Consider the following 23,603-nt stretch of genomic DNA (forward strand, 5'->3'; position numbering starts at 1 on the left):
GGCTGTTGTACCCTGGGAAACGAGTTCTCTTAGGAGACTCGAAATATTGTTTTAAGGGCCCCGTGTTCAACACGATCCTCAGCCAAACCGTTTACATTTTTTTTTTGTATTGTATTTGGTTTTTTTCTTTGATTCTGTATTGTATTTCAGATTCTTGTATTGTATTGTATGAGTAATAAAACTGTTTGTTAATTTTCTGTTTATTTACTCAATTCATGAATTCGGTTCCTACAATCTTAAAACAATATTTTTAAAACCGTTTGGTGAAAACTTTGTTTAAATTTTCAGAAACTATTCTGTTTTGATCCAAACCAGTTTTGTTTCAAAATAGTATATGTTTTAAAAAACAGTTTTTTCTTTTCTGTTTTGGTCTCAGAATCAAGAATTGGATCTTCAAAGTTGGACTTAGACAGATTCGTTCTTGGTTTAGCATTCTGAAACCAGAAAGGCTCCCTTTTTGGACTGTTTTTGGCTATCTAGCACGAGATAGCTTATCGTGAAAACTTTGTTTAAATTTTCAGAAACTATTCTATTTTGATCCAAACCAGTTTTGTTTCAAAATAGTATATGTTTTAAAAACAGTTTTTTCTTTTCTGTTTTGGTCTCAGAATCAAGAATTGGATCTTCAAAGTTGGACTTAGACAGATTCGTTCTTGGTTTAGCATTCTGAAATCAGAAAAGGCTCCTTTTTGGGCTGTTTTTGGCTATCTCGCACGAGATAGTGTTATCTCGCACGAGATAAAGCTATCTCGCACGGGATAAATTTATCTCGCAAATTTCAGAATTTTCTGAATTTTTTTCTAAGTTACTAACTTGGTCTGTTTTCTATGTTTAAGAATGACATGACCAACCCCAAACACTTCTAATGCTACCCCTGCTGTCTATTTGACCCCAGCCAATGTGGGAGCGACCACAATGGCTAACCATGCTGAAAAACCCGAAAAGTTCACGGGTGTCCACTTTAAGAGGTGGCTGCAGAAAATGTTTTTTTACTTGACAACCTTGAACTTAGCACAGTTCTTGGAGAAAACAGCCCCCACACCCACTGCCCAAGATGATGCCCAAAGTGTGAGTGCTTTGGACGCTTGGAAACATTCTGAATTTCTATGTCGCAATTACGTGCTCAATGGTTTGGCGGATCCATTGTATAACGTCTATTGTGGGATAAAGACTGCCAAAGAACTGGGAGTCTTTAGACAAGAAGTATAAAACCGAAGATGCGGGAACAAAGAAATTTGTTGTGGCCCGTTTTTTGGACTTTAAAATGGTTGACTCCAAGACTGTGATCACCCAAGTCCAAGAACTACAAGTTATACTTCATGAAATTCATGCCGAGGGTATGACACTTAGTGAAACGTTCCAAGTTGCAGCCATAATTGAAAAGTTGCCTCCTATTTGTGTTGAGTTTAAGAATTATCTTAAGCACAAACGAAATGAGATGACTATTGATGAATTAATTGTTCGTCTTCGAATTGAGGAAGACAATAAAACGGCTCAAAAATCAGCTCGTGTGGAGCCAATGGCTAAGGCCAACATGGTTGAACTTGGACAATCTTCTAAGGGGGGGGGGGGGGCATAAGGGTAAGGGTAAAATGAATAAGGGAAAGGGAAAGGTGAAACTTGGACCGAAGAAGGAGGTTGTGAAAAAGAAACCTCAATATTCAAACTTCCAAGGTGTTTGTTACAATTGTAATGAGAATGGCCATCGTGCGAACCAATGGAAGAAGCCTAAGCGTGAGCGTGCGCATATGGTGGATGAAAATGGTGAACCTTTGGTGGCAATGATCACCGAGCTCTCGGCAATGATTGAAGAAATCAATCTTGTGGGGGACAAACCGCAAGGATGGTTCATTGATACGGGTGCGACCCGTCATGTATGTGGTGATAAGACCCTCTTTAGCACCTTTAAGGAGACTGCTAGTGATGCTAAGCTGTTTATGGGGAATCAAGCAACGGCCGACATCAAGGGCGAAGGGAATGTGATCTTGAAGATGACTCCGGGAAAAGAGCTTACTTTGAGTAACACTTTGTATGTGCCCGAAATTCGTAAGAATTTGGTTTCGGGTTGGTTGCTTAATAAGTTTGGTTTTCGTTTAGTGTTTGAGTCGGACAAGTTTGTCTTGACTAAGCATGGAATGTATGTTGGTAAGGGCTATGCCCTCAATGGTATGTTTAAACTTGATGTAACCGTGATTGGAAATGAAATGAATAAGGCATCTACTTCTGCTTATATTATTGAGTCTTTAAATTCAAATGTTTGGCATGGTAGATTAGGACATGTAAATTTCAATTCACTTCGTCGTTTAATTAAATTAAAAAGCATACCAACATTCCACATTGATACAAACTCGAAATGCGAAACATGTGTTGAATCAAAACTTACAAGATCATCCTTCAAATCGGTTGAAAGAATAACCGAAACACTTGATTTAATTCACACCGATGTGTGCGATTTAAAAATGTGCCCAACAAGAGGGGGAAACAAATATTTCATCACGTTTATTGATAATTGCTCAAAATATTGCTATGTATATTTACTTAAAAGTAAAGATGAAGCAATAGAAAAATTTATCTTGTTTAAAAATGAAGTTGAGTTACAACTTAACAAGAAAATTAAACGTGTGAGAAGCGATCGAGGAGGTGAACACGTTTCACCATTTGCGGATTTATGCGCACAAAGTGGCATAATACATGAATTAACCGCTCCTTATTCTCCACAATCAAATGGCATGGCGGAACGAAAGAACCGTACATTGAAAGAGATGATGAATGCCATGTTGGTTAGTTCTGGGGTGAGCCATGACATGTGGGGGGGATGCCATTTTAACGGCAAATTATCTTTTAAATAAGATACCTCTCAATAATAGGGACGAGACTCCTTATAAGTTATGGAAAGGAAGAGAACCTTCGTACAAATACATGAAAGTGTGGGGGTGCCTAGATAAAGTCACCGTGCCACCTCCTAAGGCTCTTAGGATTGGTTCCAAAACTGTTGATTGCATTTTCATTGGATATGCTCACAATAGTAGTGCACATCGGTTTTTGGTACATGAATCCAAAAATCCAAATGTACACGTAAACACTTTCATGGAGGCGAGCCCCAATACTGTCTCGTATTTTGAGCACGTGTTTCCTAAGTTAGGACACACACATGAGGCCTCATCATCACGAGCGAATGATGTAGGTGCAAGCTCGTCAACACAAAATGACGACTTGGTTCATGAAGGAACACATGAACGGCCCGAGACTGAGGATGGTGATTTAAGACGAAGCAAAAGACAAAAGGTTGCAAAATCCTTTGGTCCTGACTTCGTAAGCTTTATGGTTGAAGGTGAACCTAATACCTACCATGAAGTGGTGACCTCACCTGAAGGACCTCAATGGAAAGAAGCAATCAAGAATGAAATTGATTCGATCTTACAAAATCATACTTGGGAATTGGTAGATCTTCCAATTGGTTGCAAACCACTTGGATATCGTTGGATTTTCAAAAAGAAGATGAAAGCCGATGGAAGTATTGATAAATACAAGGCGAGGCTAGTGATCAAAGGTTTTAGACAAAAGGAAGGTCTAGACTATTTTGATACTCACTCACATGTAACACGTATAACCTCTATAAGGTTGGTGCTTGCAATCGCGTCTTTACGAAGTTTGGAAGTGCACCAAATGGATGTAAAAACAGCTTTTCTAAATGGTGATTTGGAAGAAGAGATATACATGGAGCAACCTGAGGGTTTCTCCGCCCCTGGTCAAAAGGGTAAAGTATGCAAACTCATCAAGTCTTTGTATGGCTTGAAGCAAGCTCCAAAACAATGGCACCAAAAGTTTGACCAAGTCATGATTGGCAATGGTTTCAAAATTAATGAGTGTGATAAATGTGTTTATGTTAAAAATACAAATGGAGGTTATGTTATTTTATGCCTTTATGTGGATGACATGCTTATCATTGGGAGTAATGATAAAATGGTTCAATCTACAAAAGACATGTTAAAGGCACGATTTGACATGAAAGACATGGGTTTAGTTGATACTATTCTTGGAATAAAAATCATTAAAACCAAAGAAGGTCTTACTTTGAGTCAAGCACACTATGTCGACAAGATTCTTGAAAAATTCAACAAGGAAGACAAGCGAGTGGCTCGTTCTCCTGTTGACACTACTCTACATCTATGTAAAAATAGAGCTGAGCCGGTTGCTCAATTAGCAAGAATCATTGGAAGTCTAATGTATCTCATGACATGTACGAGACCCGATTTAGCATAAGCGGTTAGTAGGCTAAGTAGATATACTAGCAATCCAAGTGTTCAACATTGGAAAGCTATTATAAGGGTGCTTTGGTACATAAGATACACAAGAGACTATGGTTTGCATTATACCAACCATCCAGCTGTGATTGAAGGGTATACTGATGCGAACTGGATTTCGGATATGAAAGATTCCAAATCAACAAGTGGGTACGTGTTCCTACTTGGTGGGGCAGCAATATCTTGGAAATCATCTAAACAAACTTTAATTGCTAGATCCACAATGGAGTCTGAATTCATTGCCTTAGACAAATCTGGGGAAGAGGCAGAATGGTTACGTCAATTCGTGGAAGACATTCCACAATGGCCAAAGCCGTTGTCGGCAATTTGCATACATTGTGACAGTGAGTCTGCAATTGGTAGATCTCAATGTTCAATGTATAATGGCAAATCAAGGCATATGAGACGTAGACATAACACGATACGACAACTACTGTCAACGGGTGTTATCACGATTGACCATGTGAGGTCAGAAGATAACATTGCAGACCCGTCAACAAAAGGCTTAAGCACGGATAAATTTTATAAGTTGTCGAGAGGAATGGGACTAAATCCCGCGATAAAGGAAGTATGAGAGAAACCTAACTTAGCAGACTGGAGATCCCAAGAGCTAAGTTCAATAGGCAAACTTAATCATATGACCAGAGGCAGTCACTGTGGGGGAGTACCCCAAAACCAAAGGGAGTCTTGAACTTACTAGTCCTTTCTCCTAGGGGAGTACCCTAAAACCAGTGACATTTGGGAGAGGTTAAGCATATTAAGGTTAAGTGAAATAACCATGATGCTTTTAATGATTCATGGGAATCACCTATGTTAGAGAGAAGTGTGGTCGCTTCGAATGGAATTGTGGGGAGGCGCAATTTCCTAGAGCTCTCGCAGAACCAGGACCGTGATCCATGACCATAACGGACACAAGAATGAGGGGTTGACCAAACCAGGGAGAGTATTGTGTGAAGGCATATGTCGTCTACACAAATGGGGGTCTGTTCAAAGTCATCGCGACTACAAACCGCTAGGAGGCTAAGTATGCTTCACAACGGAAGGTTCAAAGGGTAACACCTACCTATCCGGCAATACTCAACTGCTGAAACTTACTTCGAAGAATCGATTTCCATTCATGTGGGGGATTGTTGGAAAATTTGTTACGTGTGCATTAGTAGGTTGTTATGACACAACAAATGCACACTAATAGACATTGATGAATGAGATATCGATATGTGATTGTGTGTATTTGAAAGAAAATACTGTAGTGGTGTATCCCACATTGGTGGGATGAAGAACTTGTGCCTTGTTTTTCCTCTATAAATAGAGAGGTAAACTAAGTTGCAACACACACCAAACCTTACACACAACACAGGCATTGTTGCAAGGTTTTTTCCAACTTCTTCTTCTACATTTCTGGTTTCTTTTATTCAAACCTTTTTCAGGTTTACGGTTAACTCCGGAAGTAGCACTGCTCCGGCTGTTGTATCCTGGGAAACAACAAGTTCTCTTGGGAGACTCGAAATATTGTTTTAAGGGCCCCGTGTTCAACACTATCCTCAGCCAAACCGTTTACATTTTTTTTGTATTGTATTTGGTTTATTTCTTTGATTCTGTATTGTATTTCAGATTCTTGTATTGTATTGTATGAGTAATAAAACTGTTTGTTAATTTTCTGTTTATTTACTCAATTCACGAATTCGGTTCTTACACTTTGAAGGACCATTGTTGCAAATGTGACATCTTAAGAAATTCAGACATGACTCACTTTACCAAACCCCGATCTTTACTAGATAGATAAAAGATGGTTCTAGATAGAAAATAGTGACTTATGTCATATGTGGCAAACGTTATAAATCAAAGTTTGGAAAGTATTGATTATTTTCTTTTTCATGTTTTTGGTTTTTAGTTGATGACCTGAAAATTAAATGATACTAAAGGGATGGATTATATTGTTAGTACATGCCTTCCTACGTGGTCAAAGATACAATTTTATATTTGGACATGTAGATTTAATATTGGAAAGGACTTTTGAGCTTAGGTATTGTTGTGTTTGATAAACAGTCGGACTAAAACCATAAAAGGCATAGCATGATAACATTGTGTCGCACCTTAACAAAATGTGATGATGGTATATTGGTATTTGCAGTGAAAAGCTTTTGTTTGATTTGATCTTCAAAGAATAACTTGGAGGCCGTGGCGGAACTAGAGGTTTTAGGCTGGAGGGTTGTAATAGAAATGTTTTATGTTCGTTGGTATACATCAATAACTGAATTGTACGAGGCCGGGTCACCAATAATTTCATCATCTAACAAATTAACCTCTTTCTTGACTTATTCTATAGTTATATGCATTAATATTCAACGTCTAAATATTTGATTTAAGATTTATTTTCTTGATAACAAAGTATCTCTAAAATAAAAAGAATCTAGCCATAAAATAATAAAAGAATCGTAACATACAATTATAGGAAATAATAAAATTTAAAGTAAATAATATATTATAACATAAATCAAATCAATTTCGTATATATAATTAATGTATATAAAAGTTAAAATGAAAAACATAATAAATATTCAATAAATTAAATAATTATAAAGTGATTTAAAATGTACAACTTGTCAAAATACAAACGGTAAGAAAAAAAATAATATATTAAAATATTACTTTAATACTGAGTCTATTAACCGTGCATCAGAAAAGATAGCATGCATAACCTAAATATATTTATATATATTTAAAATCCATTTTAACCACATGACCACATCTTCATCTTCCATCTTTTTTCTACAACTCCGATTCGTAAACCTTCCCTCAACATTGGCATGCCAAAAAAAAATTTGAAAAACAAAATCTCACTATTCTCTTTCAACTTTAAATAGCCTATGGAGACAATCTAAAAGGTCAAAACACAAAATAACATCAAGTACAACGGTTAATGCATACCGGTTGAGGCATACATTGGTCTGCTGGAGGGTCAATCCGGACCCTACTATAGTTCCGCTGCTGCTTGAAGGAGCTTGATGCTACGTACCGAGTGGTTGGCATAAGATCAAGTTGGTTATATGGCAATGCATCACAATAACTATAATGCATTTTATGATGATGATTACTAAGTCCTTTTAGCTAATGGTACCTGGTAGTTCCGAGTTGATGTATCAACACGATAACATGGCGTACACTATTGCACTTAACTAGGTTGGGTTGATATGTTTGATTAATTCACGTTGGTAACGTATTTGTTCTACTTTAAAATAAATAATAATATATGATTCCTTTTCTTCCTTTTTTTGTTTGTTTGTTTTTTTAAGAGGAGTTAAATGTACTTCATCCTCTTGGTTTTTGTATTATGGTTTTAAAAAAATATTTAGCAAGTCTAAATTGTACTACAACAATTTTAAACACTATAAAATTAGTTCATCATAGATCCAATAGCATGAAGTTTAAGAAATTTAAATTATCATTTATCTTTAAGTTTGTTTGCTAGTCGTTTCAATCTTTTCACAAAGCAAGATCTATTCCAGACGACAAGCAAAAAAGATTAACTAACATACCAACTATCCATGTCCAAACATGTCATAGTCCTTACAAATTGCTCATTCGTGTGCGTCAAAGATATACAATAGCAACAACAATAACACACTTAATAAATGTTTCATTTCATCAAATTTGATGTAAAAACATTAATCTCATAGAGAGGAGAAAATAGGAATTGTTACCAAGCTTGTACCCGCATCAGCAATAAAACAACTTCCCGTCACATAAACTGAAGAATCATGGATCAAGTAGCGTGCAAGAGCCGTCAATGATGGATTTATCGTGCCAAGTGTCTTCAAAGGAACCGTTCTCAAAGTCACATTATTAAACCAATCTTTGTCTACTAATCCTTGAGTAATCTCAGTTCTGAAAATCCCAGGATTTATGCAGTTTACTCTTATGTTGTTTACTCCCAATTCCATTGCCATCACCTGTTGTCATTATTTGTATCCAATAAATTAAGTTTAACACATCATGTAAACACACTATTAATTATTATACAACTTTATTTAATAAGATAATATACCTTAGTCATGGTATTAACAGCCTTTGAAGAAGCATAAGCAACACCACCCGGGAGATAAACACGATTAGTGCCAGTAATTGATGAAATGTTGATTATTGAGCCGCCTTGTTTGGCTTTGCGCATGCGTATACCAACATGTTTTGAAAGCAGCCATGATCCGGTTAGGTTTGTCCGGAACATGTATTCCCAGTCTTTCTCTTCATAGTCCAAGGGGTTTTTGGGCTTACCTAGATTACAAAATTTGATGTGAGCCCTTGAAATTACAAAAGCAAGTATCACTACATTGAAAATCAGGTATATTCGAGTTTGTACACTAAGATTTATTGGTAATGAGTAAAAGAAAATTAATAAAATCAATGGTAATAATAAAGGAAACAAGTCTTAAGTTGCCTAAAATGTATTATTTCCCAAGTGTCACACTAACTATGGTCTATGGGTACTAATTGTGACTAGCAGCAACTTGGATCATCAGTGAGTGACATCCGTGGTGGAATAAAACTTCGATTATCATGTCGAAAAGTTTTTGAAAGTTACTTCGAGTTTACATGGTTAATGGAAACTTGCATTAGAAACGATCATTAACAATATGATCCATGAGTGACAATTATTATTAACAACATTAAGTGATCAATAACAACTCAGTTACTGCTAATGATTGTTAACCATACAACTATCAACTGTTTTACTCCCAACTTATATAATCTTTGACAAACAAAATAATAATAATAAATAAATAATTAAAAGAAAGTTGTTCTGTTTCAACATTGTGATTGTTCTCCACAATACATGGAAGGTCTTTGGTCAATTTCACGTTCAATTATTGTACTCATTTTTCATTAACAAAAACCTACTTTTCTTGTTTTCTATTGAAAATTTATCCGATTAAAAATTTTAGAGTAAGCTGCGGTTTTTGTCCTTGTGGTTTGTTCAAATCTGCGGTTTTAGTCCAATAGTTTTAAATTTGCGCCTTTTCATCCCTGAGATTACATTTCACTTGCAATTAAGGCCTACCTCACTAACCGTGTTAAGTCTGGTCGATAAACTCGTTAACGTGCCCCTCACGTAAGGGGCAATTTTGTCCTTTTTCTCATCAAATAAACCCAGTCCTAATTTGCAAGCCTCCTCACGTGAAGGGCGGGAGCGTATTTGGAAAAAAAGGACAAAACTGCCCTTCACGTGAGGGGCACACTGATGAGTTTAACAACCAAACTTAACAGAGTTAGTGGGGTCGGGTTTTATTGCAAATGAAATAAAACCACAAGGACAAAAAATGAAAATTTGAAACAATTTGATTAAAACCGCAAATTTGAACAAACCACAAGGACGAAAACTGCAGTTCACTCAAGATATTTTAATAAACTATAAAACCTACAATATTTAACTAAGGCTGAGGGGTGTGGGGCTTCAACGGGGGCGCTAGAGCCCCTCCGCTCGCGCCCCCAGGCGCTAACACCACACCACCGGGGCGCTAACGGGGGCGCTAACGGGGCGCTAACGCGAAAAACAATGCAGGCGTGAGCTGGTTAGCGGGAGAAGAGAGAGAGGAGCACACCTTTTGAGGTATTTTGGACCGTTGGGAGCCGAAAAAAAACAAAAAAAAATATATTTTCTATATAGGTTTACGGAAAAGAGCCGTTGAGCTCATATTAAATTAAAAAAAAAATATTTTCTTAAACTATAAATATATATCTTTATAAAATATACTTCATTTCACAATTATACACCTTTCCTCCTAAAATCCTCTCAAAACTAACACAAAAAAAATGTCGTTGTTTGAATATATTTATAAAAAAAAAAAAAAAAAAAATTCGCTGGAGCCCCTGCTGGAGCCCCTCCACACCAGGGGCCAGGGCTCCAACGGGGGCTCCAACAACCCCCTTATCCAGTTTCTCTCTCTGCCACATGTCATAATATTATTGGTTGGAGCCCCCACTAAAGCCCCCATTAAAACCCCCACACCCCTCAGCCTAAGGGGTTGTTTGGCCTAGCTTTTTTAGCTCTTTTTTTATTTATTAAAATAAGCTTAACTTGGTGTTTGGTTTAGCTTTTTAAGATTATGCTTATTAGCTTATATAAGCTAATTTGAAAAGGTTTGTTATAGATGGTTTTTTAGCTTATTTGTGTAAGGTAATAAGCATAAGCTAAAATATAAAATCCAGGCAGAACACCCCCTAAATGTGTACCAAACAATAATCTACGTTGATCCATACCCACCTTACTCTAGTTCAAAAGTTATTGCGTAATTATGTAATAACAAATTCAGTTAAAAACCAGATAATTAACAAATTTACAAAACTTAATCAAACATATTCTAAAAGCTACCTGAAAGCCCAGCATTATTAATCAAAGCATCAATATGTCCAAAAGCCACCCACGCCTTCTCTACAGCAGCTTCAATAGCCTTCTCATCAGCACTAACATCCAGCTGAACCGCAACGGCTCGAACCGGCTCCGACCCGGGTCCGTTAATCTCATCACACAGTGATTTCAGCAACTCAATTCTCCTAGCAGAGGCAATGACCTTACAGCCAGCTTTGGCTAAATCAAGACAGAACTCTTTGCCGATACCGGACGATGCTCCGGTGGCGAAGACCACTTTGCCGGTGAGATCATGCCATGGCTCCATGATGGTCTCGTCATGGTTAGAGGAAGTGGGTTTGGTTATGGTTGGTTTTATGTTGATTTGTTGAGCAGTCTTGGTTGACCAGAGGGTTGACTTGAGTCTGTATTTGTGGGCGGATTGGAGAAAATGGAAGACAAAGATTAGTTTATTCGGACAAGACAAATGTTTGGTTGGTGGCTTTTATCTTTTATGGTTTGTTACGTTTGTAACATGTTTTTTCATGTGTGTGTTTTTTACTATTGGAAATGGAAGAGAATAAGGGATATAATTAAAGAAAATTTTTAAAATGTATTTTTTTTAATGGGGAGAGATTTTAGTTTTGTTCATATAAATAAAACTTTTCAGAAATGTTCTCTAGAAACACGTCTTTGACGACGTGTTAGGCCTCAACTCATCTTTCACAACATGTTTGATCACCAAACGCATCTTTCATGACATTTTAGCCTTCAATGTGCGTTTTTGACGACCTGTTAGCCTCTCACGCGTCTTTCACGACATGTTTGGCCTATTAATTGTTTTTTTTAATATTACGTTATTATAATTAATTTTATCTATATTTGGTTTTTCTTTTATAACTTGTAATATATAAATTTATATTTTTTCTACATGTTGTCATAAATTTTACTCAAAACCGAGTGTCAAATTGATATCGAAATGTTCAATAAATGTTTAATAAAATTTGACCAAACTCGTTCTAAGGAAAGTTTATGCCAACACGTAGATAAAAATAAGCACGTCTCAAAGATATATTTAAAACTTAATAAAACTTTATGCATTACAAGTTATTAAAAAACCAAATACGGGTAAAATTAATTATAATAATGTAATATTAAAAAAAACAATTAATAGGGCAAACATGATTAATTGCAAACATGTCGTGAAAGACGTGTTGAGACCTAACACTACTAGAAAACTGGTCGACTTCTTACGCCATTTTTTGTTGGAAATGTGTAGGAAATCACTGTTTCCAACACATTTCCAACAAAAACGGGTATGTGGGAAAAAGCCTCGTGAGAAATATTTTACTACGCAGTTCCAACACATTTTCCAACACGTTACCTACAAAAAAATGTCGTTGGAAGTTTCCAACGCATTTCTAACACAAATAATTAAAACATGAATTTTCACTTTCTTACACATTTCCTACGCATCTTAATATACTTTCTTACACATTTCTAACGCAATCTAATTATTTTTAATTTTTAGATTTACCTACACATTTCCAACGCATCAAAATAATTTGCATCTAATAATATTTTAGTTTTCATTTTTTTCCATCATATTCCTAAAATATATTTAAAAATTAAAAAAAAATCAAGATCTATTATGCTAAAAATGCAGAAAATTTTGTATATAATATAAAACATGTTTTACAAATCAACCACATAAACGATAAATTTAAAAGGTTTACAATATAACACTAATCTTAATTTTTGAATTTTGTCATCTTCCATACGCTAGTTTTTCATTTCTTTCATTCATTGTTCCAAGTCTTCTCATGTCGTCTGTTCTTTTTTCAAATGTTCTTCCATTTGGGATCGTACTACTTGTACCTAGAAATTTGTTAAAACTTAATAAAACAAAATATATATGATTAATAATCATACCCAATGTTTTCTGAACCAAATCGGACATAAAACCGCTCGTTTTAACAGTTGATTGGTCGGCACGTCGGATCGATTGGGCCGGATGACGTCATAATATAATTATATATACACCACAATTTTAATCAAATTTAAGTATGTATATATATTTTGATAACAAATATACTTTATTTAAAGTAAATTAGCTGGTACTAACCCGTGTTGCATTGGGTGTAAAGTAGTGATGACGTCTGGTACAGGTCGACACAGTTCGAGTCAAAATCTGAACAAAGCTACCATATACAAACAAACTCATGAACACCATTGAGTGATTTGCAAATCGTCTGAATCTAAGGGCAAAGTGAGGTGCTCCCTGTGTTCATATAGCTATGATCTTTGTATATCTATGAATATGTTCATCCATTTGATAACAAAAAATATATATATAATATATCAAAAAAACAACAAAATTTCACAAAAGATTATGGAAATAAGAACATACTTGAGAGGGCTGTAGAAGATCCATACAGTAGGAAACAAAAGCTAAAATTGATATACATTCCCTAATTCCTATAATAAGAATCAAAGCAGCAATTGGACACACCAATAAACCTGCATAATTGTACATAGATGACAAATAATCATCCTGCAAATACATAGGAATTAAGACATAATCAACTAATCAAGATATTTAATAAAAAAAAAGTAGAACTCGTACAAACTATCGAGAGCATCGCTTCGGCACATATTTAGCATTTGATTCATAAGGATGATCGGGGCACCATTGACAAGGTGCTTCAGTTAGTCAGGTGGCTCAGCAACACCGCTGCTGACAATACGATTTCAGTTATCGTGTTGCAAATTGCTCAAGTAGTTTATCAAGTGAAAATAAAGCACATGAATTTGTCCGGGCTCTTGATTTATGCGCCTAGCACTAACAATATACAACAAGTTCATGCAAATATACAATTCAAAAATTGCAAAACTTTCAAGAAAGGCCAATTAGCCTTACCTTAATAGATGATGCAATTGTTCTCAATTAACTTAAAGCAAGGTCTATGTGCTTCAACTTACTACATCTCCATAGATTATCCACTTTAGCAAACCTGCATAAAGAAAGCCATGATTTGTAAAAGAAAATTTATTAGAATAAATATAACAAAACCAAAATTCATTCACAGAATACATGTTGATTCAACAATCAATAACCATATTGCAACAACCTGCATTTATATGGCAACAATATTTCAAACTCACCAAAACAATTTTCCTACCGTTTAAAAATCAAATTAACCACTTTATATTTGCAAAATATTCAAAAATTATCTATTATAAGCAAATTAAATAAATAAATAACTCTACATGAATACAAGGAAACTCACTTAGACATTTTATCAAACACTTGGTATGCATGATGGAGCAAAGCATAAAAGATAAAGTAAATAATCTCAACTAACCTAAAAAATCAGATCATAGATGTTAATTAGATATACACCAAAACTACAAGCCTTAGTCATATAGATTTAGTTAAAGAAATTAACTGAAGAATTACCTTTGAAGTATTTGTTCTTCATTCATGAGAAAAGAGAGAGATCAACATGTGAGAAAGCCAGAGGGAGATCGAGAGGTTGAGAGAAAGTGGGGAGTTAATTGTTTGGGGATGAAATCTAATTGGGTTTAGATTGGAGGGAAATCAAATTATTTTTGTGTTAAAAACTGGGGGGAAACTCAAAGGTAGATTTTATAAACTAACCCTTATAATTCATAAATATAAAATATACATGTATAACAAAAACAAATAAAAATATCTAAACGAGTCGAGGTTTGCTTTTATTAGCTCAAGTCAAGTCGTTCGTGAGCTAATTTAGCCTACACCGAACTAGTTGAAATTGGATCAATAAAAGGCTCGAAATGAGCATAGTCGCTCGCGAGTTACTTGAGCTCACATTGATAAAAAGCTCTAAACGAGTTGAGCCACTCTCGATTTACTTGAGCTCGGATTGATGAAAAACTCGAACAAGTGGAGTTTTTTCGGGCCCGAGCCTCAAATAACGCTTTTATTTAGTTACTGAGCTCAAGCCCCCACCTTGTGTGAGATGCTCGTTTAAGCTTGTCAAGCTTTACTAAGCCTTGTGTATTTTTTTTAGTTCATCTATTTTGCATTTATATGTATTAATATCATAATTCACGACCCTTTAAGTTTTTTCTCGACATATATAAAAATAATCATACATGTATATAAATTAATTAATAAATAATAAATAAGCCGAACATGATCTTAAAAAACAACTCATGAGCCAAGCTTCTTCTTTCTTCGCTTAACTTCGCAAGGAGAATCTCCTTTGTATTAGATCCAACTCATGCATGCATGCATGCATCCATCCATCCATCCATCCATACATACATACATACATACGGCGAAAATGTCGAGGCACGAACTGATTGCTCACAGCTCATAGCTCACAAGGTACTATCATACAACTTAAATATGACAATATCTAATTTATTTATTTAAATTCAATCAAATACACATCGTCTCAATTTGTTACAAATAAATATAAAAAAAAACAAATAAATCAAACTATTTGTCTTTTTATATATAACCTAAAACCAATCTATTTGACATTCAATCTTCATTTCAAAGCAAATAACAACATGCAATATGCCTCTCTCTATATATATATATATATATATATATATATTGTCAACAACACATGTTGAGTAAGTAATCACCAAATTTTGATAATAAATATATTATATATGAAATATGCAAATCAATATCATGAGTATCAACAATTAAATGAAAAAAATAACTAGTGTCAGTTAATCGCCAGCTGACCATGCCTCACAAACGGGCTATGACTACTATGACGACTTGCTAGAATTACAAATTGCTAGAATCAATTATGGACCCCTTCGAATTGCTAGAATCAAATAATAAAACAAATAAGCAAATAAGCAACTAACAAATAAACATTTAATTGATCAACAACACAATAATCATAATTTACCCATATGGATAATATGTAGTATGAAAAATAAGATTTGATAAGCATAAGTCCCCAAAAGTATTTTAAAACAGTAAAATAGGGGAGTGATTACTCACCTTGATGATTAAACGAGTAAACTGTGAGATAAAATAAACGAGCAAGGTTATCATGACAAGTATTCTGATCCAAACAGACCTGATACATATACAACATAAAATAGAGTAAAAACCGAGAACATAGGCGTTCGAATCAATCCAAACAGGTGTATAGAACTCCGGTTATGATAATTTTAATAAATAAGCGAGCTGGTACTAACTAGAATTCGAACAACGAGCCAGGAGTTGGGTTTTCGATAGTACACTTAAAATTTCAAAATAAACATAAAAGTCTTATGGCTTGAAAGCTAATGTTGGTCAGAAGTAGTAGTAATTGAAAAACCTTTGAAATTGACTTTTATGCCCTACAACGGGTCGAAAAGCAATTGACTGACAAAACCCCATCAATCAGTAAAATTGATTGAGGGATTTTGTTAGTTAGACAAAACTAAATGTTTTACATGAAGACAACTTAACCAGAAAGATTGGAACAATGAGAAATCACGAGTCAAAGAGTCTTGAATATCAAAGTCAAACCATGGATGAAAGAACTTGAACAAACTTTATGAAATTGATAAAGGGGAATAAGGATTTCAAGATTAAGAGATGGTGGCTGATGTTTTCAATAATATTTTATGGTTTTATGATGTGTTTTAATTAACTATTGAGAGTTATAATGCATTTATGAAGTAATCCACTCGATTAGGAAATGAAATAAGCTATTAGTGAGAAAAGCAGGTATAGTAACTAACAAAATTCAGCATGGACAACAATAAAACGAATTGGTATGTTTTAAAACATTAATTGACGTATCTTGGAGCTTAAATTTCGTTAATTTAGTCGAAAATAGAAAAGATTTGGCAAAATAGTCCTTGTAGTTTTGTAAACGCGATTTTTAGCCGTTTTAAATGATGTTAAAAGTTTATAAGCATTGTTTGACAAGTTATTAAAATATAATATTAGTTAAATCTAGTTAAATACTAATAAATACAAGTTTTATTTAATACAAAAGATCTGAAATATATTCTGAGTTGGGTAAACGAATAAGAAACAAATACGAAAGATCTGAAATGTTACAATACATACATACATACATACATAAACAAGAATAATAAGTATATGATAATATAGTTATATATCGAAAATGGTAACGATTGTTGGCGTTGGAAATGTAATGGAGTAGTGGTATTCTCGGTTAAGGAAACGAGGAAGTCGGTCTAGGAGTATGTTTTATCGGTGGTCACTCGTTTGACTAGTTGGTACAATCATATTCCAAGAATGATAAGCATATGTGATTTGAGGGTTTTACTGAATTGTCTTCCTACCCTTTCCGACGTTGTCGATAGAAATTATGATGTAACATCCTAAAATTTTAATGATGAATAAAGGAAGTTATGTTTAGTGATTTCGCGTAATTGATTAATGTCGGGTAAGGAGCGGACCATGGACTTGGATTAATTAAGATGGGTTAAATGAGAATGGGATCTAAGGGATATAAATATCCCCTAAACCCAAAATATCTTCATTTCCATCTTATCCTTTCACACTTCCAAAACACACACATACCACACTAACTTCGCCGGCCGGCCGAGCCAAGGGAAGAATCGGGCAGGTCCGAGAGAGAGCGATTAGTGTGCTAGCAAGTAAACGAGATCCAAACAAGCCCAAAAAGGTATGATTCTTGATCTTTGAAGTTTAAAGATCCAAGCTTTTTAGCGTAGATATGACCGAAAATGGTCGGGAAGCGTAGTGGGTGATGTTGAACCATAACAAGGGTGTTAAAATCGCCCAAAAAGCTGGTTAGAAACCAAACAGCGGCTGATCTGGGCAACTTCGCCTGTAACTGGGCAACTTCGCCTTCAAAGCGATGAACTTCGCCTGCAAGCCAAGTTCGCCTGATGAACTTCGCCTGCAAGCTAAGTTCACCTGATGGCAACTTCGCTGTAAAGCTAAGTTCGCCTAACTGGTAACTTTGTCTGAGGTCAAGTTCGCCTGCTGACAACTTCGCCTGAAGCAAAGTTCGCCTGATGGCAACTTCGCCTAAAGCCAAGTTCGCCTAAATGGTAACTTCGCCTAAAGCCAAGTTCGCCTAAATGGTAACTTCGCCTAAAGCCAAGTTCGTTTAGAAAATAAATTAAAAATCTAATGAAAAATGTGTTAAGACAGTTAATGGAAATAAAATTTTTCCAAGCTGACCTGGCAGCTCGACCCCAGCCAGGGGCTCTGCCCCTTGGACCCTGCTAGGGGCTGCCGCCCCTAGACCCCGCTGCCGGGGCGCTGCCCTCGGACCCCCGTTCGTTGTGGGTAGTAGTTAAGACTGGAAAGATGATATGAGTAGTGATAATTGTTTGATACGTGTACTTGTTATACAGTCAGCCGTGCACAACTGAAGAAAGGGATTACGATTAACGGTGAACGTAACCGTGTTCAAGTGAGTTTCTAGCCCCATTTATGTGTTATGTTTTCGGGGCTGTGTGCATACTCAATATGTTTGTTAATACGCTTATCCTAAGAGATAAGTGTATGCCTTATGTGAATAATGTGAATGTATGAATGATTGCTTGATGGTACGTGAACGATCTTCGGGTATTGCACGTACTGTCAGGTTGTAACGCTAAGTATAAGGTAAGTATGATATGTATGCTTATGTGTATGAACATGATAAAGTTAATAAAAGAAGGAAATGACGGTTGTATGGTAACGAAGAGGGAATCGAACTCTACTAATATTCGAGAACTAGGGAACCGAACCCTACTAATATTCGAGGAAAGAGGGAAACCGAGCCCTAATAATACTCGTGGAAAGAGGGAAACCGAGCCCTAATAATACTCGTGGAAAGAGGGTACCGAGCCCTAATAATACTAGAGGAAGGAGGATACCGAGCCCTAATAATACTCGAGGAAGGAGGGTACCGAGCCCTAATAATACTCGAGGAAGGAGGGTACCGAGCCCTAATAATACTCGAGGAATGTAGGGCGTAATGCACTTTATAACGTAAGATATGAAGGCGAGTTAATACAAAAGAAAGAATGAAAGTATGAAAGAATGAAAGTATGAAAGTATGAATGAAAGAATATAAGTTTATGTGTATTGTATAGTGTATGATTAACTATAACTCACTCAGCGTAGCTGACTTTTAGTATGCACGCAGGTGAGTAGGATGAGGCAGCTCGCTTGAGGAGACACGTGGCATTGAACAAGAGCCTGGCATCTGAAGACTTATGATGTTTTAATTTTAATGTTTTAATGTGAAAGACAAAGGATGTTTTGAGACAAGTTATGAAATATTGTAATGTTTTATGAAAGTTCTATATTCCGCGTAAATGTTTTAATTAACTCTGATATTTAGAACTGTGTTTATGAGTAAATCCAACACGAAAGTAGGGTTACCGGTAACGGGGCCTTACATATGATGTCCCTATGTTCTTTATTAAGTTTGCAATCTTTGTCATGAGTAGAGTAATCACATATTTGTTAGTTGCCCTTTTATCCTTGGGATCTTGAGTAAAATTGTTGCTTGCTGGGACTTGTGTTGCCGATGGATCAAGCTCGTTCCTCTATCACAGCTTGGCTCGATTCAGTTTATCCATTGCTATCAAAAAAAGATTTAGGGGATCAAGTATCTACCACTTGGTGGATTACTTGGAGAATGAGAAATGACGCTCTCTTACAATTGAAAGGAATCGAGGACGAACGTTACGACGATATTGTTCAACTTATTTCTTTTTGGTATTATAGGCGTTCTAGCTAAGGGTGTTCTTCGGGTTATATTTTGGGTTTCGGGTTGTTCGAGTTTGAGCTCAAAGCAGATTGACCTAAGAACCGACCCATATAAGATCAGGTTTTTCGGGTTTTGAGTTGAATGTGTTGAGTAAATTCGAGTTAGGTTTCAGGTTTAACAAGTTAAAAAAAATTATTACATTATTAACAAGATCATAAACAAATAAAACCATATTCTAAACCTTCACACAACCATAATTAAATCAAATTCAACATACAACCATATGTTTTGAAATTATGATTTATTCAAGAACGATACTAATACTCATTTACAATTAACACATATTGTTGCTATTAGATAGGTTTCGAAATTTGAATCGGAGTCGGCAACATTAAGGGTGGCATCCATGAATCTTGGATTGTCAATAGATATGTTTGAATTGGAGTCTTCTCAAATAATCCAATCGATGACTTACATAAATGTGTTACAAACATATTAATGTATTCTTAATAACTACATGCATCATTCCTACTTCTGTTGTATGAGTCTACCCGATTTTGGGTATTTCAACCCAATTGCTAACCCGATTTTTTTTTATCTTGGGTTCGGGGTAGGAGTTTAACCAAGTAAGGTAGATTTGGGTCGGGTTATTCGGGTATCGGGTCTCTTCGGGTCGAGCTCGGTTAAAAAACACACATCTACTTCTAGTAAACGTTGTGTTACTTAGACCGGGTAGATGATGAATCCCCGGCCTTATGTACTTGTAACCATCTTTCCGTTTTTTCCCTATCTAGTTTCTTACTAGTCGTGGCCATTTGCTTTTTCTCTTTATATATATTTATGTCAGTCTTTCAAAAATAATAATTAACTAGTATTTCGACCCCCGCGTTGCGGGGGGTTGTGAAACCATAGACGGATACATAAACCAAAACAAATGACATTTTATTGAATAAATGGCGTGAACCTTTATTCCAACACTATCAATCAATATACATATAAAAGTCTAACTTAGAGCACACAAAAGAAAAAAACATTTGTCTTCAATATCATTAAAAACAAATGGAAAGAAAAAATACATAAGAAAAAGAAAACCTAAAAATCAAACTCCATAAACGAAACACCCCATAAACAGAAAAGGAATGAACAAACACCAAAGAGACGATCGCAACATTAGCTTCACAAAATAACCATATCCTTCTTCGGAACACCTACTGCCCCCTGCTCCTTTGCAGCCGTGAAATATGTGCACAAATAAACTAAATATCAAAACATACATAATTAAAAGCTAACTAATTACAACAGACAACATTCAAAAAACAACTAATTACAAAATAAGGAAGTTAACACCAGAAACATGGATTATTAGTAGGGATGTTCACGGTCCAGTTTGAAACCACGAATCCGCCTAGACTGGTCATCGGTTTGGTTTCAAGGTTTTATTTTTAACTTTTGGGTTTGGTTTATAATTCATACCGAAAACCATAAGAAACCGTCACTAATGGTTTGATTTTTAGTTTTGACTTAAAAACCGCGAAAACCGGATTATGAACACCATTAGTTATTAGGTTATGCAACTTTTGAAAGCTTACATTCACCAGTAAAACACACTTTAAAACAGACAATACCTTTTGTTTAGGAGAATCTGAAACACCAACCAGTAACCACCAATCAGTTGTAATGTATCACCTACAAATATGTTAAGTCACATTAAGAACAAAGTATAAACACAAAACAGACTAAATAAAGCGAAAATAATTACCTTGAAAGTTTCTGTAACAATTAAAAGAGCTTCAACAAAGGACCTGCAAAGCAAAGTTAACCCATTTAAAGACAGCTTTCCAAAACTCAACTATTTCCATTTCTCATTACCCAAAATGTGTTTCTAATTAATTACATGTAAAATTGTCTAACATAACAGGAAATGAAGGACCTAGAAAGTAAAATGTAGCTAAAACATTTGCATGCAATCCCAAAAAGCAAAAAAGATAGCAAACATCTCATAAAACAAATCGATTTTAATTTTAAAAGCACATAATTCACGCCTAAAAATGAATTCTAACAATTCTGTGACCCTAGATTAATCCTAGTTTGCAAATGTGTTACAGGTTTAAGGCAATTCATTTAGAAACAACCGGATACTTGTAAGTGGTAACTAACAACATATAAAGATTGTCATAAGTCATACAAATCAACAATCAAAACACCTAATAAGACACGGACATATATGTCATATGAAAAACCTAAAAACAACATAATACCTTTAACATGCGCAGGATCCACAACAGAGAGTTCAAAAGATGTGCATAATCAACCATTCACCAACCCCAACCATAGATTCATCTACCACTACTAATGCTTTTATTGGGGACTTTTATCGAACACTTGATGAGCAACAAATATATAGAAACAATGATTTTCCATATACACTTGCAAACCCGTTCAAAAATAAGAAATTTGTTTTAAATCATGAAGAACTTGGGAAAAAACAGAGATGAACATACCTTGGGCTCTCAAAGTTGCAGAGCTTGAGCAAGGAGCAAATATATGACAATTTTCCAAATGATAACGATGTTTTCATCATTCTTAATCTAAGTAAATGTTGAGCCTACAACAATGTTTTCAGTAACTATTATTTCTTTTTTATGAATGGCCTAACAAATTTAACAGAAAACATTATCTTTTCAAGTCTTAATTAAGCAAAAAAAAAACATCTTACAATATATATGCCTTCCAAACTCTTTGACTCTCCAACTCCACAACCTCTTGCTGCCACGAACCCCGCAACCCCACCGGCTGTGTTGCAATTTAAAGCCCCGATGGTTGTCGTTTCCTGAAAAAGATCACACAACCAAAGATCGGCCGTTATCAAGCACTAAAGGGCCGAAACATCGATTAAAGTTTGGAAGTTCAAAATACACATACTGCACAATTTGCTTGTAGGAGGGATATGAGCCAGAAATCCTTATTTTATGTCTTTGGTTAGCGTAATCTTCGTCTATTTTAGGGTCGCCAAGCAACAGCCGACGTCGGTGACTGACCGGAAACCTCATGTCCGTCGCCGGAAAAGTAAAATAAAACAATCCTGGTGACACGTGATATGTGTATTTTGAAAATAAGTGAAGAGCTACATCACATACACGTGTAAAGTCTCCAAGAACACGTGGAGCAAGGTGAAATGAATACATACTGTATAACAAATGTAACAGATTGTACAACCATTTATGCATAGAAAAGTTCAAAATTAATATATAGTATAATATTACTAACTTACAATGCTTATAAACTTTTAACATCATGAGTATAAACAATTAAATGAAAAAAATAACTAGTGTCAGTTAATCGCCAGCTGACCATGCGTCACAAACGGGCTATGACTACTATGACGACTTGCTAGAATTACAAATTGCTAGAATCAATTATGGACCCCTTCGAATTGCTAGAATCAAATAATAAAACAAATAAGCAAATAAGCAACTAACAAATAAACATTTAATTGATCAACAACACAATAATCATAATTTACCCATATGGATAATATGTAGTATGAAAAATAAGATTTGATAAGCATAAGTCCCCAAAAGTATTTTAAAACAGTAAAATAGGGGAGTGATTACTCACCTTGATGATTAAACGAGTAAACTGTGAGATAAAATAAACGAGCAAGGTTATCATGACAAGTATTCTGATCAAAACAGACCTGATACATATACAACATAAAATAGAGTAAAAACCGAGAACATAGGCGTTTGAATCAATCCAAACAGGTGTATAGAACTCCGGTTATGATAATTTTAATAAATAAGCGAGCTGGTACTAACTAGAATTCGAACAACGAGCCAGGAGTTGGGTTTTCGATAGTACACTTAAAATTTCAAAATAAACATAAAAGTCTTATGGCTTGAAAGCTAATGTTGATCAGAAGTAGTAGTAATTGAAAAACCTTTGAAATTGACTTTTATGCCCTACAACGGGTCGAAAAGCAATTGACTAACAAAACCCCATCAATCAGTAAAATTGATTGAGGGATTTTGTTAGTTAGACAAAACTAAATGTTTTACATGAAGATAACTTAACCAGAAAGATTGGAACAATGAGAAATCACGAGTCAAAGAGTCTTGAATGTCTAAGTCAAACCATGGATGAAAGAACTTGAACAAACTTTATGAAATTGATAAAGGGGAATAAGGATTTCAAGATTAAGAGATGGTGGCTGATGTTTTCAATAATATTTTATGGTTTTAT

The 23,603-nt window shown here is 35.2% G+C and overlaps 1 protein-coding gene across 1 annotated transcript; it reads right to left on the bottom strand.

The window, feature by feature from the left end:
* Window positions 1-7,784: 7,784 nt before the first annotated feature.
* LOC143569767 (uncharacterized) lies at window positions 7,785-10,981 on the bottom strand. Its single transcript, XM_077055598.1, has 3 exons — window positions 10,672-10,981; window positions 8,350-8,576; window positions 7,785-8,254 (listed from the first exon to the last, which is right to left on the bottom strand). The coding sequence occupies exons 1-3, from the start codon at window positions 10,973-10,975 to the stop codon at window positions 7,976-7,978; spliced, it is 810 nt and encodes a 269-aa protein (XP_076911713.1). The 5' UTR covers window positions 10,976-10,981; the 3' UTR covers window positions 7,785-7,975.
* Between the last annotated feature and the right edge of the window lie 12,622 nt (window positions 10,982-23,603).

The sequence above is a fragment of the Bidens hawaiensis genome, unplaced genomic scaffold (genome assembly GCF_021521415.1).
Source record: "Bidens hawaiensis isolate Kalapana, Puna unplaced genomic scaffold, B.hawaiensis_p1.1 tig00024648_1, whole genome shotgun sequence".
Lineage (NCBI taxonomy): Eukaryota > Viridiplantae > Streptophyta > Magnoliopsida > Asterales > Asteraceae > Bidens > Bidens hawaiensis.

Coding starts and splice junctions, on each gene's coding strand:
- LOC143569767 (XM_077055598.1), bottom strand. CDS start 10,975: ATGGAGCCATGGCATGATCTCACCGGCAAAGTGGTCTTCGCCACCGGA. Junction 8,577..10,671: donor TAATAATGCTGGGCTTTCAG/GTAGCTTTTAGA, acceptor TTTGTAATCTAG/GTAAGCCCAAAAACCCCTTG. Junction 8,255..8,349: donor CTGTTAATACCATGACTAAG/GTATATTATCTT, acceptor TAATGACAACAG/GTGATGGCAATGGAATTGGG.